Genomic DNA, 11,447 nt, shown 5'->3' on the forward strand with positions numbered 1-11,447 from the left:
ATTGTGTTTTTTCAGACCATAAGACGCACTTTTTTCCCCTAACGTGTGTGTGGGGCGGGATGGGAATTAGGGCGTGCCTATAGTCCATTCATGTTTTTCTTGTTTTACTGTTCTAAAAACTGGGTGTGTCTTATGGTCAGGTGTGTCTTATGGTCTGAAAATATGGTATTATAACTATGAAAACTGGAGCAGACTCCTCCTTGCTTTCAATTGCAATCCTTATATATTTCCTCTCAAAAAAGGATAGAAAAAAAACTTTAAAAGAAAAAATAATCTGCACTACAAGAATAAGTAGCCATGGTAGTACAATGGCTTGACAGACAAGAGACAAAGGAAGCAAAATCCTGGGAAGTACTGAATTGTGAACCTATGATACCTAATGAAATTGAGGATCAAGGAGAAAGTACACTGAACCAATGGCACCACCTTTTAATAAAACTGAGGAAAGATAATGAGAAGGAGATGCAATTGTAGAAAATTATAATAGGTCTAAAGGTGTTAAAATTATGAAAGATTAATTCTTAGGTGAAGATCCATATACTGATTTATGAAAGCAGATGTACTTTGATGACTCTACTATCACCAATGTTCTTTATTAGATTTAAGAACTTAGGTTAAGGTGGAGGAACAAGGAAAAACGTCTATGTCATTCATGAAGATTATGTAAAACTCCAAAGAGACTTTCACTGGTTTTTTACATTGATTAACCTCCCCTATGAAAATGAACTATAGCACTGAATCACTAACCCAAGAAAAAGAGTAAGATGTTAGTCAGCCTGAGAGATCACATCCATATATGAGATAGGTATTAATTGAAACTGTAACTTTAAAAAAGAAAATTGAATATTGTAAAAAATTTATCAGACCTTTAAAATATTGATCAGAACCCATATATGAATGGATCAGAATTACTGCTGATATTGACCCTAATGACTATGTACTTTGAGAAGCTACAGCCAATAGTTCTAGATATCAAAATGCCTGTTGTTTTAATTGTGAGAGACAATGCCAAATGAAAAGTTATTGTAGGCAAGGCATTCTGAGAGACTTCTCCAGAAAACCTCAGCCTTCCAGAATTCGTAGACATTGTAATAGTAAACATAGATTTGTTTGTTTGTTTGTACTGATGATATCTTTTTAAAACTTTTTCATTTTTTACATATTTATATTTATATTTTTACACATATATAAAATAAACTATATACAGCAAGAAGAACCATGAAACAATCAGGAATTATATTAATGTTAAATTCTTAAGTGTTTTGTCATTGGACTTTTGAGTGCAGATCAACAAGAGATATTCTCTTACCAATGGAAAATTCTCTCTGAGAAAATTCCTTAAATAAGGGAAACTCCCTAAGGTGGGTTGTTCATACTTCAGCAACAGAAAACACAAGACAGGTATTTCCTGTCATCAGTCCATAGAACAAGTACAGAAAACTAAAGTAGGTATTGGAGATCTAAATCATGCTACAGAAGGAAGCACTGCCGTGGACTTAGCCATAAATAAAAATCTCACACTATCATCCAAAATTCAGTGCTATAAAATACACATTGTTGTCATGGACCTCTACTCCCCAAAGACAGTAGGATTAGTTTTGGGAAAAAGCAGCCTAATATCTCAAGGATTCACTGCATCCAGGAGTTGTAGACAAAGACTTCCAGGGAGAGATTGGGATCATACTTTATGTGAAGAAAAATATGCAGTTTAGAGTAGGCTACAAGATTGCTTAGCTTTACTGTTTCCCTATGTCAAAGGCAAAACAGTTCCACTTGAAAGAACAGGAGGATTTGTGAGTACTAGAAGACAGGTTTTTGGCAAGCTGTTATCAATTACCAAAGACAAAAATTAAAACTAAATTGAACGGTATTGATATGGAAGGTTTGGTGGACTCTGGGGGTAACTCTAATCTAATTAGAATCTTGCAGTCCACATTGGCCCCTTCAGATGATATTGGCACAGGTTGTAGTGATGAGAGCATTGTTAGTAAAACAAAGTGTAAGATAAATTAAATGTGTGTGGCCAGAAGATAAACAGGAAGATTAAAGCCTATATGGCAGGTATAGTTATAATACCTTTGAAAAGAAATCTACTATAACAATGTGGTTCTCATATTAATTTTCTTTAATCTCAGACAAAAGACACTTATTTTAGCTGACACTTTGCTATTGATATCTTATGTAATATTGCTTGATTGTTTCTATGTTTAAATGGGTTAGAAGCCTGGCTCCCTGGCATGGAGACTGGCATGGAATAGGAGTACTTAACTGTTTAGTTTAAAAGTTAAAAATGGAAAAAAAATAAAAGTAAAAAAGTCTTATATCACTTGATATGTGTGGCTTCATAACAACCTAATTGTACCTTCACATACATAAAGGGAGAATAAGATTTGCTGAAAGACATTGAATTGTTGGGAAAAAAAATCCTGAATTATGTCAAGCTGTATACTTTAAAGATATTTTAACATAAGAATGGAAGAAAAGGAATGTGTTAGATTGGGGAACAGGTTTTGTTTATATTTCTGGAGGTGATGAAAGATTATGGGTTCCATAAAAATTAATAAGGATCCAATCTGTGTAACAGAAGCTTCCACATGAAAGGCACTAATGAAGGACAATGCAGAAACCTGATTCCCCCCTCCCACCGCATGTGGACAGCTCAACAAACTGGCTGAAAAAGACAAATTGTTCATCAGACTGGCAGACTGGAAAACCATGATGCTGAAATGGACATTTGCTGAAGGACAGATGAACAACATTGCTGTTATGAAAGATTAACCTATTAATGGATCTTCATGAGGGCATTCAGATTGCTAAATTTATGGGACTGATAATTCTTCCTGTTTTAATAGTTAAACTGTGCACAATTTTTAGCTTAAACAGAAAGAAGAAATCTGAAGAGGAATTTTAATCTAGCAAGATGGTTGCTCTGGCAAGGGATCAAATTCCCAATCCTTCAAAGTCTGTGTGATCTAGCTGGAATACAGACATACCCTTAGCACACACCTTTAATTCCAAACAATGAAGGTTAGGTTAATTTATGGAAGGTAGTGGCCAGGTTTGAAGGCTAATTGTGAGCAGAGAAAGATTTGACAGAATGAGTCAGAGACAGGATATGGCCAATTCTCACAAAAACAGGACAGAAAGGAGAGGATACTTAAGAGCAGTGCAGAGAGAGAGAGAGAGAGAGAGAGAGAGAGAGAGAGAGAGAGAGAGAGAGAGAGAGAGAGAGAGAGAGAGAGGAAGGAGTTGAATTAGGTATAGTTCAGTTGAATGCAGTTGAGCTCAGTTGAATTTGTGCAGTTCTTTTCATTACCTTCAGTATGTGCAGTCAGTACAGTTCAGTTCATGGAGCTCTGAGGCAGTTTTTTCAAGCAGAGCAATTCAGTCAGAAGCCAGTTCGAATCAGTCAGCTGGAGAGGATTTTTAAGCCTGAACACCTGTGTTGAACCAACCAGCCAGACTTATAGATGAATATGCTCACCCTTTCTATTTCTTTCTGAACTCTGACTGGCTATTAAACTCAGCTGTTCTGTCTCAAAACTCCTTTCCAAAAACGGCATCTCCTGCCTCTACGCCAGAGTCCCCACCATCGCGGGGCCTGTGCCCGCATTCAACCCCGCCAGGGAACCCTGCCCACCACGCCAGGTCAGCCACAGCCTGTGTACAAGGTACTTGCCGCCTGGTGGCTTCGAATTCCCAGCTCCTGAGGACCTGGGGCAGGTGAGTTCAGCAGAGCTGAGGAAGAGGTTGAGGCACCAAGAGAGACTTTTGTACAATGAAAAATTCACTTGCAAATTGCTCAACAAAGGTAAAAACAAAACAAACTCAGACACCATTGCTAAATTGAAAGCTGCCATTGTAGAATGTGAAAAAGTGGAGGGAGAAGTGAACTGTTTAGCCCTGTTAGTGTAGACTGTAAGCTAAGACAAAAAAGCAACCATAAGAGTTAATGCTGACGTAGAAGAGGCCCAGAATTCTGACCTGATGCTTGATACTTCGTCATTAATTCCTGAATGTTCCTCTGTAGACATTACATCCTCTAAATCAAGCTCAGACACACCGGGACCTGCACATACCATTCACAGAGGGCATGAGGAGACTTTGGAGGTTGGCTGTCCAGTGAACGCAGGCACAGCTCTCAGCAGCAGAGCAAGGGCACCCTCATCTGAAGTGAACCAACATCTTCCCTAGTGCCCTATTTCAAGTCAAGTGGAAGATATTTCCAGCAGCACTGACACTATGTTTATCACTAAATTGCAAAAGATCACAACCTCAGACCGGACTGAACCCTCAGATGACAACACTAGCAATGACAACCTTCCAGGGCACCAGAGCAAGACCCTAAGAAGCCTCCTTGCATGGAATTGCTAAAAATACGAGCCAGAAACTCAGTGCCCCCCTCATAAGTTTAAGACCAATGTGTTATACACACAACAGAGTGACTCACCAAGTCATTGACAGAGGGGCAAGTCTTCTGCTTCCTCAAAAGAGGAGCAACGACACAGGGCTAGGCAGCATATTAATGACGTCACAGCAGCGCGTCTACTTCTGCTCACCACCTGCCTATACAGCTATTCTCTATAGAAGAGTGACTGGCCCTGCAGAAGGAGCAGAAGCCAAATTACAAGGAGATGCAGGCAAAGATCCCAGCAAAGAAACTAGCCTAGAGACTGAATATTAAAATGCAGAGCTACAATCCAGAAGGGTCTTCAGGGAGATACCAAGAAGTGAGGGATGAAAATGATTCCCAGTCCTGGTCCTTGGATGAATGTTGAAGTTAAGCGCTGGGAGATCTGGAAAGCTGACTGATGAACTGTTACTGTCTCATATCAACTTCTTAACAAGTATCAAGATCAGTGTCAGACCATCTTGAGGGACAATGTTTTTTAAAGTTACACAAAAGTCGGTATAGAGTAAGAACCCAGTTTGTCGTTCAGAGGATGATCTTCACAAACTTGAATGATTGAATATTTGAACATTGTGTTTGACTGTATTGTATTACATGTTTGCAGTATTTTGTGCATTGATCTGCTGGCTCTGTTACCTAACAATTAGACTTTATTATACAACCCAGCTATCCTATACAGGAGGGGGAAAAGGTTAAAGGGAGACAAGAATAAACCTTCTGAGTATCAATTCCACAGGACAGATCCCTAGGTGTCTCCAGGCCTGCACACTGATCCTCTCCCATACAAACCCTACCCTCAAGGTCTGAACCTGCAGCCTTCCCCTCTCCTCTCTGCCTGCATCTCTCTCTCTAGGGGTCGCAATGGCTGGTCACTCCTCTGACTCCCTCCTCCATAGATGTTCGACTAGAAACACAATGACCAGGCTGGAGTCCTTGGTCTGTTTCCTGAATTCCAGATACAGGATGGCTCCTCTCAGTCTATCCCAGTGTCAGTCTCAGTTGGGTATCTGTGGTATTTCCATAGGGCAAAGACTGCGGCAAAGCCTGCCAAGACAGCTTTCACCTGGGACAAAGCCTGCAGTCTTTCCACATTGGTCTGATAGTTTAGTGCAGTAGAACACAGTTTTTCTTTAGGATAACTGCTTTTTCCTTATTCTTATTCCTATTAAGTAGCATTGTTTACATCCCTTCTGGTAAAACACTTTGTTATCCCAGGCACCTACCATCAATGAGGAAGACCTGTTTCCCTCTCTTGAGATGAAGGGAGCAGACTAAAGCGTGGTACACATGGTTGCATGGAATACCTGAGGTGCTGGGTGTGAACACTCAGAAATGTTACAAAAAGGGTATATTTGCTGCTCCTGTCCTGGGATGATGGCTGTCTTCCTGAGATGAGAATAAGGAGTCCTTTGAAGAGGTGCTGTATAGGGCACAGTCTGCACTGGTAGGGTGTGTCGGGTCCCAGGCATGGGAAAAATCGAATCAGGGTTCACCTGAAAAAGGGAGTGGGGATTGAATGTAGGATACAGAGATGCAAGAAATAATGAATCAAGTTAGGAAATTTCTGATCAAGATTCACTTTATTGCCGACTAGCAGGAACATATATATAGGGCAAGGTCAATAGGATCTATTCTTATTTCATTCACCCTAGCCCCCGGGCAAGAATGCAATAGCCTAAATCGCTCCCTATAGAACTTCCTAGTTCTCTGAGTAGTTTCTTGTAAGAACTTCCTAGATCCTCTGGGTGGTTCCAAGTTGAGACTTCTCTACTTCTTTCAAAGGTAAATAGTCCAAGGATGGCCTAGAACACAAGACCTCCTGGTGAGGTTAAGGTCAGCAACTCAAAGATCACAGCATACAGCCTAAGCACAGGATTTCTGACATGGCAGAATTTGTCATGGGTCCCCACAGTGGTGAGCTGCTCTTGGCTTCCCATGGCTTGAGCTCATTGCTGTCTTCAATGACAGGTCCATGTACTGGATGGTTAGGTTTGGTAAGGAAACTGGTGTTTTTCTAAGAGTTATAGTTGCATTGTCAGTATATTGCTTTTTTTTCCTTTTTAAACCCAAACAGGAGTTTATAGGCTGCAGAAACCTCAGTCTCATGTACGTACACATTTGTGTTGTTTAAAATGATTATATGATCATTCAGCAAAGATAACAATATGTTATCAAAAAAGTCCTTTGTCTATTTTATGGAACTTGTAAAGGAGAAAGAAAATACCAATCAGAGAAAGAAACAAAAATAAACAAACCAAACCAAACCAAAACAAAACAAAAACCTATTCCTTTCCAAGCTGACTGATTCAAATGGGTTTTTCTCCTCCTCTCACTGAACTACTCTACTTGGAAAAACTGCCTCTGAATTTCATTAATTGAACTGCACCAATCTGCCTCTACAGAACTGAACCAAACTACACTAAGCTGTCCTCTATTGGTTGCATAAATACTACTCTATTCCTCTATTGTACTCTTCTCCACTGTACTGTACTTCCAAATTCTCTCTGTGTGTTTGTTTTAGGGAGAGACATGGTTTCTCTTTGTTGCCTTGGATCACCTGGACTTGCTTTATAGATCACGCTGCCCATGAACTCACAGAAAAATACCTGCTTCTGCTTCCTTAGGAGTGTATCACAATGCCTATCTAACCCCACCCTTTCTGCATTGCTTTTACATAGCCTGTCTCTAGTGATTGTTGAGTATATCCTTTCTCTAACTTATGCTTTCAAATCTTTCTGATTCATTACTTTGTCCCTCAATTAAAAGTCTTTATTTGGGAATAAAGTTGATACCCACCTCATGGGAGAGAACCAACCACTGACACTATTAGCATAACTGTCCTCTGAGAGGCTTTACACAGCAGTGGATTGAAACTCAGAAACTGTAAAATTATAAAATGTAAGATGCTTGTTTGCTTGCCCAGTGGCCTGAAAACCTAAACTTCTGACCCCAGAGGCTTCTCCCAGTTCTCAGAACTGCTAACCTCAAGAGTTCCACCCTAATTCTCAGAATAGTTACATGCAAATTTGCAGGTATCAGATGTCCTCACAAGAGGTTCCCCCAGGCCAGATGTCCTAATGTCCATATGGTTTCCAGTGATAAGCAACCCCACCTGCCTTGTGGTTTTTGCCTTTAAAACTAGCCTGTAATAACTACTCAGGGTCTTTCGCCTCCCGAGTGCTGAAGGACCCTGACACATCAACAATTGGGACTTCTGGTGTGTCAGTAATAAATTTTACCTATACCTCTCAGCTGGTGTGACTTGAGTAGTCTCTTGCGGCAATCTCCTTCCCGAATTGGACTCTCAGGGTCCAACATTTTGGGCCAGGGTCCAACAAAACAGATTCAAAGACTCAGAGCCAAACATCAGTGGTAGCATGGGTAGTCTGGCAGAAGTATCAGGGGAAAAATAGAAAGACATAGAGGGGAAAATAATTCCACAAAAGACCTACTAACCTAGGCCCATGGGGGCTTACAGAGACTGAAACAACAACCAAAAGAGCGTGCACGGTCTAGGACTAGGCCCCCACACATATGTAACCAATGGGCAGCTTGGTGTTCATTTGGGTCCCCTGACAAGTGGAATGGGTTGGGGGTGGATCTAACATGGACTCTGTGGCCTGCTTTTGGGTCACTTCCCCTGTTGGGCCTTCCTTGCCTGGACTAAGTGGAAGAGACCTGATGTGACTTGATGATTTGATGATGGGGTGGGCTGATACAGGTTGGGGTTCCCTTTTCCTGAGAAGGAGAGGGAAGAAACCGGGAAGAGGGTAGGAGGGTGGGATTGGAATGATGAGGAGATTGTTTGGGATGTAGAGTAAGTAAATAAATAAATTTATGAAAAAAATAGGGGGGGGGCGGGAAGCATGTCTATATTCCAGCCAAAGGGCTTAAAGGTGTGTCTTTCACCCAGAAGTATTGAACATGTATAATAAGGGTATGTTTGCATTGTAGCTAGAGGGAATAAAGGTGTATACTAAGGGTGAGTTTGTATGCCAGCAGAAACACATAGACCAAGGTATTCAGTTGTGATCCCTTGCCAGAGTAGCTGTCTTCCTGGATTAAAAGTGTCTTCCTTATACACATTATACAGCCCAAGCAGGTAATATTTAAGAATATATTTATATATGTATATCCATATATTTATGTAACACAATTAATTAAAAGATAGACCATAAAATTGAAAGAGTGCAAGCATGAGTATGCGTGAGTGTTTAGAGGAGAAACAGAAAAAGGTAAATGATGTAATTATAATCTCAAAAGAAGAGGAAATAATTTTAAAAATGAAGAAAACATCCACTGTAATCATAATGTTAATGATGTGTTAGAGGGATTTCCCTCATCCTTTTGTGTGTGTGTGTGTGTGTGTGTGTGTGTGTGTGTGTGTCTGTAGGTATGTTTCTTTAACAAAATTCACTTTGTTTATCCCTTAAAAGTAATTCACTGAAAATTAAAACTAAACATATATAAATATCATTTTGAATTTATTACATTGCAAGTATTCCTAAGCTACCTTTAGAGAATAACATCATTTCATTTTATAGTCCTTTTCCTTCAAACCATCAATGCACTTACTAGTCCCACCACTAAAAATTAAAATTGATATTTATTCATAACAAAAAAGCATAGAAGCAAAAAATTAAATATTGCCATTTTGTTTATTCTTACTTATTCATAGGGAGATGAATCATGATAGGTAAGTGCTGCCTTTTTGTAATGTGACTTATGCACTTACCTGGTGACTTTTAATCATCACAAATTGCTTCCTCTCTAAATTGCATAGTGATAGTTATTATGTGTTATTACAACATGTATTTCTGTTAAATGCCTGAGTGTTTATACATAAATGCCCCATAGATTCATGGAACATCTCCAATTTTCATACAATTTGTGTAATTTTGAAAATTATAGTTAAAAAATTGTTTCTCAGTAAATCCTTTTTCCTGGGGCTTGTATAACAGAAATTATGTACTTATACCATCCAAAATATATCAATAACATACTTTCTTAAGCCTAGTGGAATAAAACACAGATTTATCATCATGTACCAATTAAAACAGCTATTCTGAAATGTAAGGGAGCAGGGAGAACACCTCAGTTGGTAAAGCATTTGCTGAATCAGCATGAGGATGTAAGTTCACATTCCAAGCACACAACAGGACTTTATACTAATATAATACTGTTTTATGACAGAACACGGTCTAAGAATGGAGTCATGTGAGGAAAACTGAGTCCTTATGAAAGAGCTATAAGAAAAAAAGACTTTAAAAAAACTTTTAATTTTATTTAGTTGCTCAATATACATCCTAATCATAGTTCCCATTCTCCTCTCCTCCTAGTCCTACTCTCCCTCCCTCCTCCGCCCTCTCCTACCTTCAGGAAAGGGACCCCCCCCCCCCCACTAACCACACCAGCACTTCAAGTTGCATCAGAACCGGGCATATCTTCTTCCATGGTCGTCTTGCAAGGCAACTAAACCAAGGGGGAAATAATCAAAAAGCAGGCAACAGAGTCCATGTTAGAACCAGCCCCTGCTCCCCTTACTAGGGGACCCACAAGAAGACCAAGTTGATCATGATGTATATGTGTAGGGGGCCAAGATCCATAGGGTGCATCATCCTTCATTGTTGCTTCAGTCTCTATGGGCTACCCTGAGCCCACAGGATAGGAGAGGGAATACAGAAGGAAACAAGGGTGAGAAGCAGGTGTTGGAAGAGCTGTGGCAGGAGCACAGAGGGTTTGCAGAGAAGATAAACTTTGTGCAAGGACATTTTCTGAGACAAGCTGAAGACTTACAACAGGGTAGGCTCCATTGAGAATATAGGAGTGACTCTAGATGAGACCCAATTAGTGTGTGTCATGGTGACTGAAGAAGCCACCCTCTCACTAGACATGACTCCTAGTAAAGGAAGGTGAAACCCCAACCCACCCACAATAACTTTGACACAAATTTTTTATTTCAAAGATTGTAATGATCTGACTTTATTTTACACTAGGTAGGGGGCACAAAGCAATCCTCTTTAATAAAGTTGACAATTAGCTTCACTTAGAACATTTTAACAATGCACATTTAAAAAAAGTATTCATCTTACAAATTGTTCTGCAATCCAAATATACAACAGCTTGGAAAACAACATTTAGAAAACAAAAGCCAATGTAAAAAGACAGATTAAAACAACTACAACAGCACAGGCTTGATATGGCTCAGATTTTAAGCTCTCTTACTGCATCATCTATGTCAGAGATCTGTTCCTTCAGCTGGCTCCACTGCTCCATGTTTAAGGAAATACCTTTTCTCCCTGGTTTCATTTCACCTTCCGAGGCCATCCAATACTTTCTAGTATCAATTAGAATTTTCCCTTTAAAGTCCCGTACACTGACGTATCTCATTTTCCCAATCTGAAACATGTTGTCATCTCTGCTGCTGCTGCTCTGCTTGGAAGATGCCAGAGCTCTTGAAGTCTCACCAGGCATTTGCTTCTTCACAGGTTTTTCTGGAACAATTTGCTTTTTCCTCTTTAACTTTTTTTCAACTTCGCTGTCAGAATCACTGCCTGAAAAGCTTGAAGAAACAAGTTCCTTTGATTTAGGCATTGCTTCGCTCCTGCCGTCCAACAGCCTCTAGCCTCGCTCGCTCCGGACTCTTGACACAAAAATTTACCGTGAAGGAGAAATAATCTGGGTTTTTGTTTAGATCCCAAGTATGGGATAAGGAACAGACTTGTGAGAGAGTAGGTGATGTTTATCCCCTTAGAAGTCAATCCACTTTGTGGGGGAGCTTGGCTGTTACAAGCTGAAAAACATCCTTGAACAAATTCTGAGAGGGAATATAAATGTGAGTCAAAAACAGGAGGGAGGCATCTTTGGAGACTTGAGATTGAGTGGCTGTTCATCACTGGCTTTCAAGATGATCCTCTAGAGAACTGCTCCAGTGAAGGCTTCAGGGCTCTGTGCTTTGGCTGGTGCTCCAAGCCTTGGTAGAGGCTCCAGGTTCCAGATTCTGGTTGCTCCAGGTTCTAGCAGAAGAAATCCTGCT

General features: G+C 40.1%; 1 protein-coding gene and 1 pseudogene across 1 annotated transcript; one reads left to right on the forward strand and one right to left on the reverse strand.

Moving 5' to 3' along the window:
• The first annotated feature begins 297 nt into the window (after nucleotides 1-297).
• LOC127193586 (DNA-directed RNA polymerase II subunit GRINL1A-like) lies at nucleotides 298-4,778 on the forward strand (annotated as a pseudogene).
• A 5,583-nt stretch (nucleotides 4,779-10,361) lies between these two features.
• Nucleotides 10,362-11,030, reverse strand: LOC127193763 (activated RNA polymerase II transcriptional coactivator p15-like). Its single transcript, XM_051150992.1, has one exon. It carries the CDS (start codon nucleotides 11,003-11,005, stop codon nucleotides 10,616-10,618), a length of 390 nt encoding a protein of 129 aa, XP_051006949.1. The 5' UTR covers nucleotides 11,006-11,030; the 3' UTR covers nucleotides 10,362-10,615.
• Between the last annotated feature and the right edge of the window lie 417 nt (nucleotides 11,031-11,447).

Source organism: Acomys russatus, chromosome 9, assembly GCF_903995435.1.
Source record: "Acomys russatus chromosome 9, mAcoRus1.1, whole genome shotgun sequence".
NCBI lineage: Eukaryota > Metazoa > Chordata > Mammalia > Rodentia > Muridae > Acomys > Acomys russatus.